At 41.5% G+C, this 23,472-nt stretch overlaps 1 protein-coding gene and 1 non-coding gene across 3 annotated transcripts in view; both read right to left on the reverse strand.

The window, feature by feature from the left end:
• The window catches only part of LOC113165962 (FERM domain-containing protein 5), a 40,183-nt gene extending 17,681 nt beyond the window's left edge, over positions 1-22,502 (reverse strand). For both annotated transcript variants that reach the window (XM_026365809.1, XM_026365808.1), the window contains exon 1: positions 22,163-22,502. In XM_026365809.1, coding sequence (XP_026221594.1) covers positions 22,163-22,264 — 102 coding nt within the window. In that variant the 5' untranslated portion in view covers positions 22,265-22,502. The remainder of the gene's footprint in view (positions 1-22,162) is intronic.
• An 820-nt stretch (positions 22,503-23,322) lies between these two features.
• trnah-gug lies at positions 23,323-23,394 on the reverse strand. The gene has a single exon. It is a non-coding gene; the product is annotated as a tRNA-His (tRNA).
• Between the last annotated feature and the right edge of the window lie 78 nt (positions 23,395-23,472).

Here is a 23,472-nt window from a genome sequence, read left to right on the forward strand (position 1 = left end):
TCTGGGACAGAGGAGAATTCACTCACACACGGTTATGTTTTTACTGTCAAACTATAATTTCCCTTCTGATTTCTTGGTCTTTTTTATTATTATTAAAAAGGGATATTTCCCAGCTGCAGCTGCTATTTTTGTCAAGTAGGCTGATTGAATGTGAAATCACAGGAGAAAACCTCAGTTGGGAATTGACCTGTGCTGTCTTACCTGTACAACTGACAGCTACAGTACACTCAAAAACCTTTACATCTTGTAAATTACAATAATTTATTTCTTTGTGTTTGGATACCTGTGAAGAATAGTGTTGCAGTGAACAACAAGCCCCAGGGCTTCATCTGTGGAGAACTGCCTCAGTTCCTTAGATTCTCTCCACCTCTGTCACATTAGGTTAGTCTAATTTGAGGCTACCTTGTCCAAAACAGTTAACTCGTCTCTACCTATGACCAGTGTTGGCCAGTGAGGTGATGACAGGCACGTCTCTTGTTTAATAATACTATAACACATATAATTAACTTCACCTTAAATGCACAGGTGTTTAATGTTAAAGCTTCTGTAGACATATTCTCATACTGTTCTTCTCTTCATGCAGTATAAATATTGCAAACAGTGCACTGCACAGCATATTAACTAATGGCATTATAAACTTAAAAAATGCACTGTAACAGTATACCCTGCTTCCTCCAACCTAAAGAGGCTCTATTATTTGACAAAGCAACGTAGGTAAACAGCACATACGATTGCTGCTGTAAAGTCAAAGGCAAGACATTAAAGTGAGCAAGAAGAGGCAGCAGAATCTTTCTGAGTGCACTAATGCTTTTCAGCAGTGAGTAGGCAGCAGCTTGATTCTTCTGACTCTGCTGATGAAGTCACTTCCAGATGGAATAATGTTTGCTCGACAGATACACTTGTTTTCCTCTGTGATTTTGCAGCGTGGACCCACTGAGGAAGGTGCTGTCAGTCAAACAAAAATAACTTAAAGCCCTTTTTTCCCCAGTTTTTTAATCAATTGTAGGATTGGTAGTTGAGTGTCAACCGACTGACAGCCAGTCTGTTTTGGGTAGTTCAGCAAACGTAGTCACAACATCACATTGATGTAAACATCATAAATCATTGATTTGCAATGTCGCCCACAATTTTCTAATAGACTTATTAAATATTAAAGAGACAGAGACAATGGTTTAAATTGCATCATACAATATCTTACAGTAGACAATTTTGTTATTCACTACTGTGACCCATCCTTAGTGCTGCACATAACATCTGTCTGTATATGGCAAAAGAGCAACTCTTGTGTGACAGGCAGACAAGCAACTCAATCAGCTGAATGAAAAGCTGCTGCGCTCCATTTCTCAGAATTAGTACCCTTCGGATGTTTTAAAACGCGTCATGCTGAGCAGAGGGGGCCTCCATGGTACCACTTCACCCTCTCCATTGTCTCTTGAGCCCAGAGAAAGATCACTTTCCACTGGTGAAACCAGCCAGAAAAATGCAGAAAGCTGTTTGGCCCTGGAGACTGGCTGCCTGTGCACAGAGGCGTGAAAGGCCCACCACTGCCCTGTGTGTCAATGCTTTAATGGAGGCCCAGGGGAGATGCAATATTTTCATTAAATGTTTCAGAAAACTGAGGTTTTGAAAGACTGCAGCTCCACATAGTTAATCTGGCCAAAGGTGGGGCATCAAATATTCTGCCGCTGCCCTTACATGAGTTCAGAAGTAAGGATTTTAGTTTAGCAGTGAATGACAAAGATTCCTCTAAGATTTTTTATCATGCATGATTTTATTTAATGAATTATTGTTGACTGTGACAACAGTTTAACCAAACATTAGGTTCACTAGCACTACAACAATTGGTTGAATTATACATGAGACCATATACAGATACTTAATGTAACTGGTAACTCTGATAATATATTAATGTTTTAAGTCTTCTATGAAATAAAGTTTGGTCAGATATAAAGCAAGCAATTTCATTATGTCACTCTAGGTTCTTATTTCATTTTACAAATGTAAATGTAAAACACTTTAATAGTAGTAGTAGTACATGGTCTGAAACATGTTCACAACCTGAAGTCTCTCACTCTCGGGCCCTGAACGGAGATAAAATAACCTTCAAAAGTCATTAGCTCTCATTCAAACCAAGTAACTGCTGGCCTCCACTACAATGGGGGAAATTAGGAAATTATCTGATTGGTCACACACAAGTGAATCGCCTGCAGGGAAACAAAGAGCCGTTTCAACGCCTGAGCTCTACAGTGCCCTATAAAACTGAGCTGTCTTTGAAAACTCCCAGACAATGCTGTAGCAAGTAACGCTGTAACACAACACTTTCCAAAATGTCCTGAGGTGGTTGAGGACTTAGACCGAAGCAGCTCTCCTCTCACTTTTCACCAGCTCACACAATAGTGAGCAGAATCATTTACTTGAGATTGTGTTATTTTCCTTGATTATTTGGCGTGACAGCCATGAAGAGTTTAACTATAAAGGCGAGGGCGGCTGCTGTCTGCGACCCACTGTGCTGTACTTCGCTACCAAACGCCAAAGCAGGAAAAGCTAAGAAGTGTTGCTGAGATGTTGGCTGGGGATTTGGAGTGACAGCTTATTTGAGAGATTTACCGTGGTGTCACTTAAAAAGCTTCGAGCAAGATTCTCCCTGTTGCCTAATCCTTGAAGCTTTTAGAGCTACAGTAAATTGGACACACTGGAAACGTTAATGGAAAAGGACAACAAACAAAGTGGCCATGAACTGAACAAACTGTGAGAATTAACTCTCCTGACATGTCTGTGCTCCATCTTCTTGAGAAAGATACACTACATGGTATGAACCACTGACGAATTGTGTAAGGCTCTAATATTAAGCCCCCTACCGCGTACAGTAAGCACTTAACTTAACGATACATCCAACTTCACGAAATCCTGAAGCTCAGTTCTGTAAGGGAAGGACAAATACCATGTGCTCACATGTGAGGAATTTCAGTTTCCTCCATCTTACATGATAGTGATCTGAATATTCTTAAGTTCAGAAAATACAAGCACTGTTTTTCACTATTATCTAATATTTTATATAACTGAAAGATCAATTATGACAATAATCATTTGCTGCTGCAACTAATTATGTTGAAATAAGTGTGCGTTACAGTAGCACATCCAACTGTCATGTGTCAGAACACAAGACATGGTCAGCTGTGATCAATACTGTTGATGTGTGTGTAACTCACAAGCTCAACGAGCTTGGCAGGAGTTTCAAAAGAATCACATTTTGACTTTTGCCACTTTAATGGGCTTTATGAATCTGAGCGCGAGCACCCTGTCGCAGCGGATGCCTCTGCAGCTAACCTTGTTTGAGGTTAACCACAGGGAAAATGAAGACGATCATAACTTAATTGGTTTGCATGCTTAATTAAAAGCTGGTACTTTGAGAGCAATCTGATTGTACAGCTAATATAAATGAAGCCTCTTAGGATGAATTCCCAGAAATGGAGCAAAAAATAGAACTTTCAAAGGAAGCTGTGAGAAACTCTTTTAGCCGCTTTTTTTAGTTTGCAGCTTAGCGTGTCCCCCTCCGGGGAGGCATGGTGCTGATTGTCTTATGGCCCCACAGGGACTGGAGGTTAAAGACCCTCCAAGCAATCAAAGGGGCTCTATCCTCATCACAGGGTAAGACAAGCAGAGGATTACAAAATACTGGGCATTAAAAGAGGATATATTAACAAATCAGACACACGGTATCAGAGGTGATGACTGTAACTGTGTCCTTTAGTTTTTATTTTTATCATGTGACCCCACAACCATGCCCTTTCCAAAGCTGTCAATGACAATCTGAGTGCATTCCCACAACCACTTCCCTCGACCTCCTAACACTTAACACAAACCCAGAGGGACCAACATGGCCTTTTCTCTCCCTGTTACTCATACTGAGCTAAAATACTGTCCCTCATAAATTGATCAGACAGCAGCTGACAGTGAAAGAGACGAGGAGAGGAGCCGAGCAGAGAATCCACAACACAGTGTACTTTTACAGCACTGCCTTCTTATTCTAGCTGCTTTCAACGGAAATAGGCACACTACTGCATGTTCACAGCAGAGGGCTTAGCATAATTCTTGGCGCAGATCAGCCTAAGCATTAGGTGTTAAAAATATTTTAACTTTTTCTCAAAGCAGAGCCGAGCTTCAAACACAATTTCAACTGTCTCATAGCAACAGCGGTATCCATGAGCAGCACTTACAAAGCCCCTCTTACTCAGGGCCTCAGTGCGTACCCTTTGAATGAAGGTAGGCGACTTCTTGCAGAAGAACATACACAATGTAAAGATAGCACTCAGTCTTCTTAAGTAACGGTGTCTCAAATTCATCTTCAACTCTCTCCCACACAGCTTACATAAGGTATTGATCTCAGTGTGCAATACTTCAAATAGAAAAACAAGTGAGTAAGATGCAACTCTAAATAGCCTAACAAATAAAAAATTCGAATCCTATCAAAGAATATCAGTTTGACTCTGTATTATTGCTTTCAGTCTGTAAAATGGCAGCAAACATCTTCATTCTTCTTGCAGAATCGTTTATATGAAGCACAAACTGAAATGAAACAAATAGATAAAAAACAACTTGGTTTGTACATGTACAATTAAATGAACATTCAGAGACTAGAGAAAACATTTTTGGGGGGACATCAAAAATATAGGCAAGCATAATGTTGATTCATAATCAATTCTGTGTTTCATTTCTGCAACTTTACATTGCCAGCCCCAAGAATTAAACTATATTTGAAACCTGAAACACAAAAAATATACAATTATAAGTTTATTGTTATAGTTGAATTTCAAGTAGATGTTTGCATTAAATTTTCTTTCAATCTTCAATCAAAAAAAGTCAACTTCTCATTAAGAAGAAGTGCTTACAACTGCCTCCTCCTTGTAAAGATTTCTTTAAATTAGATTTTTTACAATTCTGTATTATCTTAGTGGAAAATGTATTGAGATCAAAACTACAGTGTTTCTTGCACTGTATTTTTTTTAAACACTCTTCTTCTACAGCAATGGAAGCACTAGGAAATAGTACGCACAGACAGTTACAGCTCACAGCGACTGACAGGTCAAATTAATATAATTAACATAACTGAAAATTTGGCATTATACATGATTCAGTAGAAGATTTCCAAGCTCCACAGAACTGACATCAGCACAAAAACCCCTTTCATGCAAAATGCAAATATTAATCATTCATTTATTGGAAGACCACTCTTTATGTAAGACTTTAAAGTGCTGTGATAGATGTTTCAATACTCAGGAGAGTACCAAAGACATCAGTACTGGGGTACATTAATCACGTTTGCTGTCTTCTCGTCTGAAAGCTTTAACTCTTAATAGACTTAATCAATACCCTGGGAAATACATCTTATTGATTATTGTTCACAAGAGATAAGTAGCAAATTATCAAATGATAAAGAAAGAACACAAACTCCTCTGTCAATGGGGAAGAGTTAAATAAATCTCCCAAAAGGAAACAGTTTACTAAACCTAAAATAGATGTTTTTTGAATTTTGATATCATAAAAAAAATCAGATACTGCTTTCAATGATCTCCTCCATTCCACTGCAAACTCAAAGTTCCCTGATAACCTTACAAGTGTCTCGGGGCTGAAAAGCTTTTTAACTTTGCAGGTCGAGGATTCTTGAACACCTTGACTACTGCGCAGAGTGACTGAATGAGGCCAGTGGATTGATGCTGCAGGTAGAAAGAAGCGAGAGTCCGCTGACTGACAGAGTCGAGATGTGACATCACCCCAGAAGGCTTATGGGAGTGCAGGTGCATGCTGGTCCCGGCTGCCCAGTCTGTACTTCGTCAGTCAGACAAATGGCATTCTGACCCTGGAGCATTCAAAACCCATCAAGTAGAAGGTGGGTTGAGGAAAGTCACTCAGTATCAGTGAAATCCCTACAGCTACTGTTCCACTTTCTTACTGAGAGTATTAACATCATCATGTCTGAAGCTGCAGGTTACACTGTAGGTAAGTTAAGTCATGCGTGATAAATGTGATGGATGCTATAATGCCAATATACAGAGCTACGGGTGGATTCAAGTAAGCATATTTCTTTCTATCGAGCATTCAATCAGGTTCCTGCACTTAACTTTTTCATGTTAAAACTTTTTTGTTCTTTCTGGTCATAATAAATTAATAAGCTTCCTAAAGAACATTTATTTCGTAACTATTTTAAAAAAGGTGCTTTTCTATATTCACTTCCTGAATATCTCATCTGGCTAAATTGTCTATTTGTTTACATCCTGTGGCATATGTCTGTTCTCTTGTTGGACCACTGCAAACCGAATTGAGAAAAAACACAGACCACAAGACTTTGTCTCACAAATTAAAAGTCCACTACAAATACATATGGTTAATCTCTGCCCCCGTGCCCTTTTTAATACGTACAGCACAAAGCAGTGGTTTTGAAAAGCCAACATGGGGAGCGTTGCACAAACTAGCAAAACTGTAACAAGAAAAAGGCTGGGTCACTTCACAGTGAGCAGCCAAGAGGAACAGATTGCTTCTGCCCTGTATGATCACAGTAGGGACTGGCCTGAAAGGGGTCTTTGTTTGCCCCGGGGGAAGCTAGAATGGCATGGCTTGGCTGCACAGGGTGGCATGTGCTCTGGCGTAACTGGGGCCAGGGTGGTGTGGGAGGCTGCACTTTTTGCTGCAGGCCATTTCCCCGTCTTTCCAACCTCTACTCAGTCATGCAGCTCTGGGAGCAATGATGTCATCCAGCACTGCAGGCAGTGGGCAGCCACCCTGATGAGTTTCTCTAAAATATACGTCACCAAGTCTGAGATTTACACAAAGGCTCAAATATGAGTTTATATTGTGCTTGATTAAGTGCTTAAAACAACCCAAATTGTTAAATAAGAACAATTAGCTTTACAATCCTCAATGTCCATACATTGAACATTGTGCTCCCATGAAAGTTTCCTTCAAATCCAAAGAAAATGGTCAGGAAATCAGTGCCATCAACTGAAAATTGCTACGAAAGCCCTTCTTAAAATCTAAACAGAGAGTTACCCTTCTACACATTATGACAGCAGTGAGTATGGAACTGAAAATGACATTTATGAAGATGGGTTTGGTACAGAACATCCATTATCTCAGAATAAAGTGCACAGAGCACAATGGACCCAGAAGCATAAGGTGTGTTTTGACACCATCACCACCTTCTTCCCCCACTGCGCTGCTGCTGTTGTGAGATAGAAATCTCACAGCCCCTTAATATGAGAAGCTCCCTAGTCAGCAAGAGAAAACTGCAACTGCGAGGTATGCTGACAGATTTGTCACCATACCTGAATTTATCGCTCTACAGTAATTTATGTTGCACATCAAAGTAACAGGCATAAGGGTCAGGAAATAGAGATTCATTGTGTAATATACATAATGTGCATGAAGCGTGGAAACTCTGACACATATGACTGAGTTAAATAAAACTGAACTGAAATAAATAAAAATTCAACTGTGACTCAAATGGATCTGCATTCACTAATATTTGCTTTCACCCATCACATTGTATTTGAACGTAACAAATATGGGGTTGACTCAAAAGTGACTAGAGCCAAGTTGTTTCTGTCCCAGCGAAACAACACAGCCACTAAATCTGCTTTAATCCTACCAGATGAGGCTCTTTCTTCTTTTTGATTCTCTCTAATTAATAAATACTTGTAATCAAATTGTTATGCCTGTTCTGGGATGAACCAGGGCACATATAACTATCCATTCATTTCCATTTTTTTAATTCATGAGCAATAGATAAATGGGCACATCACAAAACACAAATGTTTATAGGTTTTGCACGAGTGCAGAGTGGGTTGGCAGTTAAAGAATGAAAATGATTTGCATGAACTACTCACACACATAAATCAACCATCTCTAACTAGCTGTCCAGCACTAGCTGTGCGCTGGCAGTGATGAGTGAAGGCAGCAGAAGAGGTTTAAAAAAAACACTCAAACACTAACATACACTCCAGGGTGTGTCACACCTCTCACCCAATGTCAGTTTGCATCAGCACCTGCCTCATGCTACTTTCTACAGGATAAGTTGGTAAACGTGTTGGATGGATGGATTTTCCTCATTATGATATCATAATATCAAAAGATACGTTGTCATAACAAGCAGCTCCACCACAGAAGGTTGTAGCTTCGGACAAAAACTTGTGTCCAGTGATATTGGTTAATTAGGACAATGTCATAACACAAAGTATGAAGGTTGAGAAATTCCCTAAGGAAAACCTCGACCTTGATTTAAATTCACTACCAAAATAAAGTCCTGGAGACTCTGCATTAGAGGCCCAGAGAGAACTGGATCTTCTGCAGACCTCCAGCCTTGAGCCCAAATTGCTGATCCCATTACTGCCATGTAATCAACCCTTTTAATGATCAGGGCCCCTTTCAGCCTCCCTTGCATCACGTCATCCATCTGCTCCAGTGGGATTTAGTCTACAACTCTCCTAGCCTTGAGTCCACTGGAGCACCGACAATGGATTAGCAGAATGTGCTAATGCTGCACCCTTCAGGCGCTAATTACTGTACCAGAACAAGTGGATTTCCATCTGCGGGCTGTATTGCTGACTGTGATGTGCCGCTACTTGCTCTTGTTTGTAAAGCTGAATTTGTAAATACAGGAAGGGAAGACAGTACTTTATTTAGCAAGCCAAACAAACAAAAAATCCCAGAGATAACATGTCTGACACTCGTACATAACGTACAGATTGGGTGAGAAAACTAAAGTAAAAGCTTGACATACACAAAGGACAATATATTAATATTATATTATATAAGTCTTATAGGAGGGGAAAAGGACGTGCAGCATGAGGTGAGCCGTAGCCGGGAGCAGACAGAGTTTGGGCACGTATTACACAGCACACCTGGGGAGCAGTGACGAAAGGAACAGTTGCCATGGTGATGTGCTGTTACAGCATCCCAGAACTCCAAGGACATGGAAATGTCATTTTTTTCCTTGGCTGCCACTCAGAAACACCACAGATAAATAAAAAGGACGAATGACAACATAACAAAGTGCATGTTTAAGGTACAGCTCATGATTAGCGTGTACGAATGTAAAGACGTTTTGGTTGAGAAAGCAAGGAGTTGCCTACATTCTAGCTACGTTTCTCAAACATTTAAAGTTATGCTTGTCCATTGATCCCTTACAAATATTAAACCGAGCACATTTCACACCAGAGGGATTATTACTGACAAAGACCATATGACAGAAAGTAGGGCCACATCTTCATGGTTCATTGGACTAAATTCTAAAAGCAGAATGTTTCTCTATAATCCTCTCAGGCTAGCAGTTACATAAAACATCTTGATTGAGAGAAATAATCCACTAGTGGATATCAGAACAAGGTCACAGAGAAATTAAACTGCAGAGTGGGTTGTTATCTAAACATAACAGGCTGCGTGCAGAAGGCTGTGGAGATGCAGAACAGCTTGAAAACCTGGATTAAACCTGCACAGCTGCAACAGGTAGGTTGAATAGGGTTGGATCAGTCATTAGTTATCTTCTATTCCCAAGGACTGTATAAAAAAGTGGAATACAGCAGCAGTATGACGCAAATAAATGTTCAATATAACTCATATTTAATTATGTGTGAATTGAATTTCGGCTGCCTTTCCGTGACCTTATTCTGTGAATGGAATGAGCCATCCATCTGACTTTCTTTGGTGTTGACATACTGAAGGATGCAGTCTGCTGTGTCCCCTCTCCCCTTCTCTCATAGCGTCCCCACAGTGACTCATCAGGCAATAACCTTGACAAATGACCTTCAGCACCCACACTCAGCACAGCAACACTCACAAGATTTACAAAGCACTTTAGAACTGGCCTCCGTTTCCTTCCATCTGTCATCTTTCCAATTATGAAGGCCTCCAAACATTTATATAGTTATGATTCACTTTCTCAACATCTACCATGGATTTTAAGGACACCTGGTGCACTACAGAGACAATATTCATGGCAATTTCATACTGATTCACTCTTGCTGATCAGTTTTTCAATCGAGGTTTCTTACAGTAGAAGGCTAGTGAACACTGTAATATCAGGTTTCTATATATCAGTGGTAACTGAATAAGGATTCCAGTCCGCCACAAGAAAAACAAAATTACCGTCATCTGTCACGAGTACACAAGGAGATAAAGTGGAGCAGTGCAAGATGCCAAACACTGTCCTGAGGGACAAATGCAATGTGCAGCACATGCAGTATGTTACTGCCAAAAAGGCCTGTGCCTGGTTGAATTGGGCCAAAGAAACACGCTAATGTTGAACACCTTGTGCAGTTTAGGGGAGAGCAATGTATTCTGATGATAGCCTGCTATTTTAAGTATAAAATAGCCAGTGAAATAAGAGGTATTCTTTTTTTTGTGTGTGCAAAGTGTTGCATCCTTGTTCATAACTGATAACTTGTTGTCCGATGATGACAGAAAAGGAGCAGAGTGTTCCAAACCAGACTGTCTTGTGCAACACAGGTGTAACCTAAGCCTCCAAAAACAGCGGTTTGGCCATTTTAACACACAATCTCAAACCTTCGACTTGACTTTTCAGCAGAGACTATGTGCTGGTTGAGTAGCTTTTACCTGAGTGGATGGACTAGATGAGTTGGATACTCCGTCGAGTGCATTTACAGTGTAAATTTCCAGTAGTAATATCAGCAGAGAGCATGGTTGAGCAGGGAACAGATGTGTGTTGTTCAGCAACACCTGGAACAGATATTCAGTACAGATTTTTATTTTTCATGTCTTTTAGGAAAATTACTAGCTGTGATTCATGTAGGTGTAACAGTGAGCCACAACAACATGAATTAACTGCAGATTGTTAAGTTGTATGTCCAGGATAAGGACACGTTTTGTTGTATGAAAAACCAAACTAACCATTAATAATTTTAACTGAGCCAAAGTCTTTGTCATGTGTGCTCTGGTTCAGACAAGTGTCTTCACAATAAATCAAATCAAGGTGATGTTTGCAGTGAATGAAGCGGGCAGTGAAGTATTGACTGCAAAGTCTGGCCAACTGTCACAGAGCAAACAGGGCCTGACAGCTGGCTGGTAATTACTGCACCACTGGCAGGAGGGCACAGCTTTGGCAAAGACCCAAACATTCATGTTTTGTTCACATTACAGTTCAGAAAGATGAAAGTTTAAATTAAGACTCAGTGCATTGTCACTTTGCAATCACTTGCATGGAATTATGTTGTATAGGACATGCTGAGTCAAAGTTCCCACGTTTTGCCCCTATCCATATTAACCTCACCCTGCACCAGAAGAGTGCCAGGAGTCTGTGTGAGAAAATTAAGATCCGTAAGTTGCCTTAAAAAGTTTTTTGTTTGTCTCTTTACTATAGTTTCCTTTTCCTTTACCATAAAGTTTCCCTGTGTATAGATCAAAACTCCTCCGTAGTATATCCGAGGTGTTGTTTAAGAGATGAAAATCAACAGTCAGACCACATTTTACTGAAAAAAGAATGAACGTACTGACAGCAGCTATTTGCAGCAAGACTTACCCCACTTTCATTGTACCTACTACAGACCACAGCACTCCTCAGTCAAGTCTGTCACCACGCTGCATCATTACCAAGCCAGCAGCAACAGTGTGAGGCTGCTCCCGCCTGATGGTAGAGGTAATGGGATGTCTGAAAGTCACTCCGTGGGGTTTTCCATATAACTCTGCTGCGAGTCTTCAGTTAGCTACCCTTATTAATTATAAAGGGCCACTTAATGCCTACTGCATAAGAGACATTTTTGGAAACCCCAAATGGGGCAGGAGTGAGAACAGTGGTCATCGAGGACCGTGAAACTTAAGTATGTTGTTATGTTTCCTATGATGGAAAAGCGGCCATACGTTTCATAATTTGCCTGTTTCTTATTGGCAGCTGTGCTGATTCATGTTGCTGTTGTTGTACTAGTTTTGTGCCTTGCTGTCAGTTCTATCAGAGGAGCCATTGGCAACAGATTATGCAATGCAGTAAACTTCGAAGTCTCCTTTGACTTGAAAGGCAATAAAACTGTAGCACGGTATCAGCAACACAATCAATCCAAGGCATATCACTGAATCCTCCCAGAGCGTTGTAGGCAAGGCACCAGCGGATCACATAATGATAGTCGCAGAATGTGTTCATGATTCATTAGGTTTGCATTGTGCTTGAGGCAGCATGTAGGTGGAGGTGGTAAGGCCAACTCCTCTGTAGAGTTTATTCTCTGTACCTGCACTGAGGGATGGCTAGCACTAAAAATAGCAAAGCTCACCATAAACTGGACTGCAGCATCATCAGTATCCCCGCAGAGTTGATCTCCATATTGATTGTACTGATTTAATTGTGTGTCAATTAGGATAGCTCTCAAATTTACATTACACATAATGATCATAACTCCTTTGGCAGACCACTGCTAACTATGAAACAATTCTCCTTTGTACAGTTCAATTACCCTTTTTATATTATATGACATTCTACTGAACCAGTTCTTTACCTCTCGTAAATGCAGGGAAACAATCACTCTTCCCTTCGAAATCAGCTCGGTGGCTGACATGCTGCCTAGCTGTGCAAACATCTCTTTATTCCCTTCAGCAGCACCTGTCTCCCACCCTCAGGACAGTGGGGAGCTCCATGAACACTATTTATTTAGATAGACACAGCACTGTTGAAACAATCCCCTCCAGCCTGCTATTCTGCTGCCATATGGCACACCTCTGTCTGCGTACTCAGTCAAAACAAAGACACAGAGCCACCAAAGGCTAAAATTATTCCCTTGGGAGTTTTCTTTTTATAAATTCTGTAAATTCAGTATAACCACAGTTTACAACAGTGAGCAGATAATATACAATTAGAAAACCAAGGAGACTATTTATTTCATCAACTAATTGTGCAGCCACAGTTTAATCTGAAGGCCATTTCTAAAGCATCACCTTACTATTGTCTCACATTGCTCTTAACTCCACATATCTTTCAACTGCAAGGTCAGAAGTGGTAAAGCACAAGATACCACAACTGTGAATCCTACAAAAATAGGCTTTCAGAGACAATACAATGGCACAAGTGTGCTTTACAAGTTCATTGTTTCCAAATGGCTTGCACTACGTCACAAGAGTTTGTGAGCAAAGAGGAAGCAAACGGTCCAAATCTAACAGAACTTTGACCTCTGTGTGCTGTGATGAACAGCCACGTGAACAGTAAAAACAGGGCATCCAGCTATGAGCACAGAAGGCAAAGGGAATGAACACCTAATATTGTGTTTACACCTCAAATTATACAATATAACATACCTTTAGAGATCTTGGCAGGAAAGCTGTTTAATGGAAACAATTCAAGTAGGTATGCCAGGTTTGAGAGCAGGGGGGTGCATCTTATGGCTCGGAAGATATCAGATGCTCATGACACACGCAAAAACCCCAGATAGACTTGTACAGTGGCAATTCGATGCACAACTGTTAAATCCTAAACCCATGTCAGTACTTGGCCTGAAAACCCATTTTCCTCAAGATAGCAATGCAGTTGTTTAACACTTGCGCTGTTGCTAATGTGATTTTCTTGGGCTAGATGTGGAAAGAGTCTCTTGTTACAATTACTAACACTATACACAACAGAATGGATTTTTATGAACCACATTATGCCTGCGAGTCTGATTTGTGCTCACTTACCACCAGTCAATGATGTTTGCAGGCAAACGGGCGAGTAGAGGAGAGGAGAGGAAAGGAGAGGAAAGGAGAGGAGAGGAGAGGAGAGGAGAGGAGAGGAGAGGAAAGGAGAGGAAAGGAGACTCTATCTCTGTTGTTCTATAATACATCCAGACACACAAACTACTGAACCAGGAATAATGAGAATGTTTTTCCTTAACTGATTTCCAGCAGCTGCTGTGGCTAAGTGGGGACGACACCTGGACAATATGCCGTGACAGGAGTGGTTGTTCACTGGGACCAAGAGGCCGTCTGGTTTACATGTTGGTCAGCGAATCAAAGAGTGAATAGGTAACACTGGATCACTAGATCTCTCTTTGCGATGCTGTTCTGTGTGAGCCATGTGAGTGAAATAAAGTAACAGACACTCCAATTCTAACAGAAACTCCAGTTTTAATCAAAATGTATTTGCTGTATTGACCCAGAACCTGCACTGGACAGCTGGCTTTGTGTCTGCGTCTTGTTGTGCATTTCCACTGGCCAGGCTCTTTGTCTCCTGTGTGTATTCATCTACCTCCTCTCCAGAGACACTCATCTCCTCTGACTGCTGCGCTGACACACACACAAAGGAAAAGGAGACTGATTGCATGCATGAATAGCTGTCAGTGTAATCTACAGGCCCAGATATGTACATGTGGAACTGCCCAAGCCTTTATTTGATTCTAAGATGGAATAAAATACTGACTGATGGATGATACTGGTGCAAATATATACATACACAATGCAAGCAAACAGTGCTAACACAGCTAGGAATGACTGTCAAAAAGCACAGCATCCATCTATCCAGCATAAAACACAACTCCTGTAATCATGCAGAGTGACAGGCAAATTAGACTTAGATAAATTAAACATTATATTTTAACTCTAAATACCAAAACCCGTCAACCCTGTCTCAGTGAATTGTTGCATCACTACACACAGCTCTCTTTGCTCGCTACCTTTCTTGCTGTCATAAGCCGATTTGTTGTGTGCCATGGCACATCTTAAATTTGTATTTTCTCACACAACAGAGAGATGAAAGACAGTGTAGAAAAGCAGGAGTGAGATCTGCTGAGACTAAACAGACCTTGGACTCTCCGCGTGGTCAAGTAGCCACATGGGCTCCCAGTCACATCTGTATGAAGATGATGTGATCTCATATTTCTCTTAGAGCTGTGAGAGTGCAGATGGCGTTCCTTAGTGACCACTTTAACCATGATGCTCAAGATCAGCCTTGTTCCTCCTGGTAAACATAAAGCATGAGCCTGGAAAAATACAGGCCTATATTAGCTCTGTGAAGGTTTTTAAGTTGGAAAGAAGACAGCATGTATCATGCTGGTCTAAGCAGACGAATAGTTGAATCACTGCATTAATTATTTAAACTAAACTACACAAAAAGTTCTGCAATGGGAAGTATTTAAGTGTTACATTCTTATTCTTAGCTGCAGGAGCAGAAACTTGAGCTACTTTAATACAAATCACTACTGCGCCGGGCAATGAAGGACGTTTGATGACGTTATGCCCTTTGTTTACTGCACTTTACTCTTTGCAAAATAATAGCCTACTGTGCACTCAAATGCAGTGCAGCTTAAAACATGGAGCTTATGTGCACTAGTTACTCTGCTGCTGAATTTGTCAAACCAGTCAGCAAGCTTTATATGCACTTTATTTATATATCACTCACTGTCTGGTGGAATTACATGTTTGTTTGTTTTTTTATGGAACAACGTACAAGGTGAATGCTGGGGCTATATAGTACCTATACAGCATTTAAGTACTGCTTATATAGTAAGAAAAAATGTGTAGACTCGACAGAAAGCCTGCAGGACCTGACAGCTTTTTGTTAGATGGTCTAAGTAAAAGCCTTTGCTACCTTCTACTGGATTCATTATGTGTGACATTATCCAGCTGACACAAAGTCATTGAGATAATACTTCAGTAGTCTGAAGCTAAATCCCAGAGGAACAGGATCCATGTTTCAAACAGTCTTATATAAATCACCTGAACCACAAATTCAGAAATTCAGTTTATGTGAACACAAAGGCAAAAAGCTTTGATGAGCTGTGACGTTTGTTTAACAAAGCACAAGATTAAGAATATTGCACGTATCTGGACAATTTCTACCTAGACAAAGCAATACCAATCCAATAATGTTTATTTTATATATGTGCATATCCTGACATATTGAACAGCAAAGACCGCAAGAAGACATCACAGAAGCGAGATCCCACAGAGCATGCTGAGTAGGTGAATCTGCTGAGGAGACAAATACAACACAAGACACTGAGGCATAGACAGAGAAAGAAGGGGGAGCTGGAAGAGGGAGGGGAGGAACGGCAATCATTAGCTCAAAAAACCCTGCAGAGAGCCTGTGTGCCGCACAACTGCAAGCCTGATGGTACAGGCAGAAAGAAAAAAGGGCGACTCGTGGAGCAGATGAGGGTGGGATGAAAAGAGAGAAGCAGAAGGAGAGAGGGGACAATCGGAGGAAGGTGTCTTATAAATACTATAAAAGAGCTCACGTTACTCTGTTGGTAAATGCTCCCCTGTAGGACATCAAACTTAGAGTAAGTGATACAGTGAAGAGTCAAAGAGATAAATGAATTTCTCTTTCTCACTCTCAGTACTCCTCTGGCTTTTTCTCTTTCAGTGGAGCTGGGGTGTCATGCTTGTCAGGCCACATCTGATTTCAGCTCAGCACCTGGCCTGAGCGCTGATGACACCCCCAATATTATAAATCTCCATCACAAAACAACTTTTGTGCTGGAGAATGCAACTAAGGATTATTCACGTTAAATTTGGTCTCACAGAGACCAAACAAACACAAGCATTTTAAGAACATGGAGACAATAACCATACGTCCAATAATAGAATAATTATAATATTATTATGTAAGGTTTCAGTCAAATAGTGCCTCCCTGCTGTTTTTTAAAGTGAGTGTAGTAGTACTAGCATATCCCTGTATTTCCTCATTAGTCTGCAGAGGCACAAGGCCTTGAAGTATGGAGCAAGACAAAGCATGTATTCTCTTAGACAGCAGAATGCCCTGAGGCTTAAAGACCAACAGGACCAGAGCGATTAGGGGGAAGTGTAGAGGACAAAAAGTCTGACTGTGGATAGCAACACAGTGACATTTGTCTTTTAAAACATTTTCAAGACAAAGATACAGCTCCAAAAATAGAGAAACTACACAAGAGCAAATCACAAATCTGATAAGTATCTGGAGAAAATCTTACCAAACAACATATGTGTATTATCCCTGGACTACAAATGAAAGTGCAAAGACAACAACAACAACAGCAACAGCATTTACTTAGTACACATGACTGACATCAAACATCGGTGTGTCCACCGACATCTGGCTGCAAAGCTGTAATCAAACATGCTATGGTCCCAATACTTCAATATGCAACATAAACCGAGGCTGTTAAACTGTCATATTAATGCTGATCCTGATTCAGCACTGTTTGATTCCCGATTGCACCCACAAACCTTCGGAGGTCAGCATCTGTAGGCAGCTCTTATCTGATTAACTCTCTGGCTTGAGGTGGTACAGTACATCACTCCTGTGCATCATGGCTGTAGGTTACAAACACCCTTCATCCTTTTAAGCAGTTCACCTCTGCTTTTTTACAACCCAAACCAGGAGCTTCACATTTAGAATATCACCAAAAAATTTGCATTACTGCAGATGTAAGCTGTATGTATTTCAGTGAGCTGATCAGGATCATCCATCCAATCTCATCCACTTCTGTCATTAGCAGACCAGTCACCACAAGAATATGTCGCTCCGGTTGGATATTTAATATTCATGCTTCTCTGTTGAGTATAACCTCAGGCCCCTCTGTGTTTCTCTTTGTCACACAATACATCCCAGAAAGCACAATGAAGGGCTCAGCAGGCTGCTACCGGCACACTGACAGACTGGCTGCCTGATCTCCATTCAGCATACACATTCACTCACACACACACACAAAGAGACAATGGGGAATATGAGAGGGCCATTTGGTGATACAAACGCAGACAAGCTCTGCACCTTCAGTTAGTGGCCCAAGCATCCTGACACAACAAAGTGCAACAAATGATGAGAGGAAAAAACGCTGAACGTATTTATGTGTGTGAGCTCACGTTCCAACCAGTGCGTAGCAAAACGCTCATTTGGCATCTTGTCTTCTGCTAAGCCCTTTCATGAATCTCAGTAAGCCAATTCAGGTCAAGCAGAGTTTAATTTCCCTGTAATACCTCACTGGAGTATCAGAGCTGTGTGTGAGGAAGCAGTGAAATGCAAGAGTGAAGACTAAGAACCAAAGGCAGCAACAAAGCGCCAGCCCCATGCAACCTTGACATGATGCACGATCACTTCTTTTAATATCAACTAGATGTGACTGATAGGGCAAGTGACTGTTCCCCCATATCAAATCCTCATGAATCGGGGCTTTGCTGCCATTCTCCGCTGTATAGGTAGACACTATAGTGATGTGATTCTTAATCGCAACCAGCCATGCGCCACAGGTTCAGCCAAACGTGATGCTGGCAGGCAGTCATGCCCGTAAACACAAGTGACGTTCCCTTGAGGTTTCTTCTCATGAAACATTAAGACCTAGCACACATTTTAATCATTCATATGAAGCATAGCAACAGTGTGTCAGCCTGCCGCAAGCTCTAAGCACACACACCTGCCCATAGAAACACACAGAACCATGCACTCTGTCACCCCGTTGATATAGGCTACTGTTCGCAAAACAGGGCTGGCCCTTATGATGGTCCTGACTGAGATCAGCAAAGAAAGATGCCTGCAGGTACCAACTGTGAAAAGTCACAAGAGACACTGAATCCGAATCTGTAATAATTATTCTTTGATTGTACTGAGATACAGTGGCTCCACAGGCCCAAATGTAGTGAGTGAAAACAAACATCTGGTCAGATTTGTAACCGTATTTCTTTTATCAGATAGTCTTGATTGATTTTTCTTTATCACAGCAGGAAAGCACAGGTGTTACTCATAACATTAGCTTTGTTCTACAGTGTCTCAGTTGTCTATTACAGTGTGGTGTGACAGTGAGTGAGCATGACCAAGACCTGACCCTGAAACAGAAGCAGCTAAATTAAATTCAGTAAGGATGAATTTTTATTCATATATATATTATCTACACCTGTGCTGAGACAGTAAAAAGTGAGAAATGCCTACTAGTTCAACAGATACTGTGTGTACTACAGTATACTTAGTACTTTACTCAGCCTAGTTATCCATGTGAACAGTCACAGTCAGTCAGTCTCCAATGTTACAGGAAGACTGTTTGAATATCTGGGAGTTTTGAAGACTGAATGAGTGTCAGGGAAACAGTGGGATGGTCCCAAGATGCCCTCCAATGGCATTCAGGGTATAAATTACCTTCCTGTGAGTGCTAACAGCCAAGCCTTTGTCAGAGCTTTTTGGAAAGGGGGATTCTGACCAGTGAGTGCTCACAAATGTTGTTTGAGTAGCTGTGGAGTCACCGTAGCAACAGCTGATATCCTGGCACCATGCTTTAAAGTGAAGGGTCCCTCCATACCATCCGCTGAGAGCCACTCACCAAGACATCAGGAAACATCAGGGGAACCTGTGCATCTTGGTCCATGAGTAGAAAACGTATTATTAACTTAGCCCGGACTTCAGAAAACACCCCATTTTGTATGACTTTTTAAATGTTTGATTGCATTAGATGGCACTGCTCTGATCAACAGAAATCACAGGTTTCACAGTGAGTAAACTATAATTAACTCTGTATCTGAGTGGGCCAGATTACTGTGCTTGACAGTAATTCAATAAATCTATAATTAATCACAAGCACCATGACGAAACACTGGTGGTTTTTTAAAAAGCATGACAGATTTGCTCAGTTGAAAGAGAAATAACACATGATCTTTAGCATCATCATAAGCATTTGATGAGCAGGACTGGTTGAAAGACCAGGTAAACACACACCAGCCTGTAAAAATAACTAATCAAAAAGTCCAACAGTCCTGTTGGAGATAAACAACAGTTTCTGTGTGTCTGTAGAGACTATCACAGTCATTTTTACATCCTCTTACCCACACAAAATTCACTATATCTTTTCAAGGAAGAGATATTGGCAACTGACTGGGTAAGAGTGGCAGATTTGAGGCGTCTTTGTATGCTCGATCTAGGACACTTTAAAGGCAAACTCAGGATAAACAACCTGCATTTAGATGCCTTAGGCTCATCAATAATTCGTGTCAGGACTAAATTGGAATAATGTTTGAGTTATGCTTCGGGAGACCCAGCAGAAATGAGAGCATATGGTGTATTTATGATAAGTAGACTGTGTAGCTATGTTTTTCTTACATGTGATTTAGCTGTTATTCAGACATGACAAAATTGAGAGGCTCTGCTAAGTCTCAGTCTGACTCCCTAATGCAACGCCGCGTTAAAAGCACAGAGCAGAAGAGGCCCGAGGGCAAACGAGGATTCCAGGCACTTCCATCAACCTGTGACTAGATGAGAGCTAAATCTACAGGGCTGTGTGATAAAGAGTGTTCACTTCTTACTCATGGTGAAAAGATCCATAATTCATTAAAGCAAAACTTAACTTAATGCATTACAGCTGCAACTGCTTCAGAAAGACAGCCACATTTCCAGTTCGTCTTCTGAAAGCACTTTATGTTCTGCCTTTGATTCGTGCTCATGTTGCTAAAGTTAATAAAGCCACCTTCTGCTGAAGGTGGCTTTATTAACACAGATTGTCCCTTGCCCTCAAATAGTTGTTACCTGGCTCAGTGTTAAAGAATGGAAGGAGGCTAATCTAAGCCAGAGGCAAATCTGAATTTGGAGCCATTAAACAGTTTAGGGAAAGGATGGGAGCATAATGGAAACAGGTCCAGTGGGAATAAAATCTCAGCACACTAGAAAAAGGATAGGAAGGTGAAAAGGAGGGAGAGGCAAAGAGACAGGAACTAATTGAGAGGAAGAGAGATATTGTGAGAATATGTGACCTAGATGTGTCTCATGCTTTACATTTCTTGGTTTAGGTGTTTGATAGCCTAGGTGAATTTGGATTATGGCAGGCCAAAAGCTTGGGGCGAAGGAAGAGCAAAGTTTTGACTGAAGAACCGAGCTCAAGCTATTGAGCTAGTGAGGTGAATTAACCTGCTCCCTCACAGATTATTAAGAAATATACTCAGGATGCCAGACAGTCATAGCAGAGCTGGAGCATCCTCCTATTTCCCTCCACTCCCCTCCTTCCAGCCTGCTGACGTCAGCCACCCAGACCGCACGATTCTGCTGCAAACAGCACACCTGCTGGCTTCACAGTCCATCTGGCCCAGCTCCATCTCTGGCTCAGCTCCCCCAAACAGGAATGCAGGTCTGTTTACAACCTGGGCACACAGTCACAAGCCTACAGTAATTGCAGTGTCTATTTCACGCCTGCTCACAGCAGAAAAGAGGAGCTATTGCCTGTATAGCCTGCAGATGACAAATGATATTAGAGCGCCAAGAAACACACGTTATATTAATGTTTCATCGTTCCACATAGCAGCTTTAGTGTCTACAGGTTGCTGACTAGGCAGAGAATCCTCTGAAGATCTCCTTGCATCCCTTTCGTTCAACTGCACAGCATGCGCAAAGGGAATAACTTTTCCTTGTAATTGATGTGACAGGCTCTCTCACCTCCTTTGTTTGAAATCAGGGGGAACATAAAACTGCACAATCATCAAAGCAAGGCTTGTAGTAGTGAGACAAAGGCAGAGGATGACACATTTAATATCAGGGCCCAGTCTTGTACTTTGCCTTCAAAGCACTGAGCCTCAGCTGACAATTCAAACAGCTCTTTGCCATTTCTGTGAAAGAAAAATCCTCAGTTTTCACATAGGCATGCTGAGGTTACTAACTTATTAAATAGCATTAACATTAAATCCTGCATCAACACATCAGCACGTTTAACAATGCTTCTAGCAGTCTGGATCCACAGCAGCCACACTGTGCAACTCAGTAGGCAGGTTCTCCAAAATAGCAATGGGATACCCAATGTGCATTATTGATGTCAGAGATTCAGTGCAAACTGCATGAGCACCAACTCTACACCACACCAAGCTAAAAGACAAGCTGACAAATACAATAAAATAAAATAAAATAAATAAAAAATGGGACGTGCACCGTAGTTCTTACAACCTAATCTGGAGGGAGCGTCTGTCCTGACGTCTCACAGCCTCCCGACACATTTACTGGTGGGTTGTGGTAACAAATGGAAGAATGCATTGCCCTGATTCAGACTTATGTTATGTGAAATGACAAAAATAAGTCCACACGTCCCTATCCGCGGTCTCCTCTCTCTCTGTGGGTGCAGGGTAAAGGCTCCAGCAGCAGCGGGACATGCAGGCACTTGCTGCACCTCTGTTTTGTGTCTTTTGCCAGGTCAGACACAAATGCAGCGCAATTCCGAGCTGAGCTGTGAGGAGACAGCGAACAAACTGCCGACAGGTGACTAACCTGAATGCTGCACGTATATTCCGTATCATCCAGCAGCCTGACGGTGCAGCTGTATTCCCGTTCGAGATTCCTGATGCTGCCACTCATAAATCGGCTCAACATCTTCACAGAGGATCGCCGCTCTGCGTCTAGGACCAGAACAATAAACTCAACACCAGCGTGCAAGTGAACGTCACATTGAGCACGTTCCCCGGCCGCCTAAACGACCAGCAGCCACCGATCCGGCCACCGAGCCGTGCACCATCGTGGTCCCGTCAAGTTGGAGTGCAGTGGGCCCGTGCTAACAGCGGAATCCAGGGATGCCCGCATCCAGATCCAGACGCAGCTCCGCCGTGTTGTGTGTCTGTGGTCGACCGGAGGATTATCTCTCACCACTCACCGATGCCACTTGAGCAGGCGGGCGGGTCCCAGTGAAAACTGACGTCAAAGTGAACCAACTGGAGTGTGTGGCAATTTCTCTTTTCCCTTTATCTACATTTTTTTTTTTTGGTTTGTTTTTATTCGTTTTATTTTCAGATGTTTTATATGTATCATGTACTGGGTGATTACCACACCGCCTTACACCCAGAGTGTTTTAGATGGAAGTTGTGATGAAAAAAAAAAAAAGCATTAGTGTTAGAAAATTGAAGCTTGGGGGGGGGGGGGGTGATTTACAACATCAAATATCTTCACTTGATGTGAAAATATCTCTTATTGCATATACACATGTGCAGCCTTATTGTCCTTTATGTCAATCCTTTGCAAAACATCCCAAACCCCCTCAGACGGAGCTGCAGCCCGTTCGTCTCAACACACAGTGGGTCAAAATTAAATGTATTCGACTGCCACCTGCAGGACAGATGTTGTTGGTGCGCTTTAAACAGCCCTGACTTTACCCATTTAGGAAAAACATAGAAACGAATCAGACTATTTTAGGGATGTGTTGAATTATTAGGTCAGTTTGGGAGCAAATTGTAAAGGGAATGAAACCTGTTGGTGTTTCCTTTACTGTAATCTAAGCCTAACATTCACACGAATCTACTTCTGTGCACGAATTAGTGATAGCTACTACATTTGAATTTATAGGACACTGTATGTAGGACGATCAGAAACCAAAATCTTATTTAAATGCTTTAATAAAAGTGACGTAAAATGCCAAAAGGTTTCCCCCTTGTTGTTGCTGCCGTGACCCGGATTCGAACCGGGGTTGCTGCGGCCACAACGCAGAGTACTAACCACTATACGATCACGGCGAGCTAGCGGGGATCTGGTGCAAGAGCTGATGAGTTCTCTATATACGCCCTCAGAAGATGAGAATATAAATATTGAGT

The sequence above is a fragment of the Anabas testudineus genome, chromosome 6, assembly GCF_900324465.2.
Source record: "Anabas testudineus chromosome 6, fAnaTes1.2, whole genome shotgun sequence".
Taxonomy (NCBI): domain Eukaryota; kingdom Metazoa; phylum Chordata; class Actinopteri; order Anabantiformes; family Anabantidae; genus Anabas; species Anabas testudineus.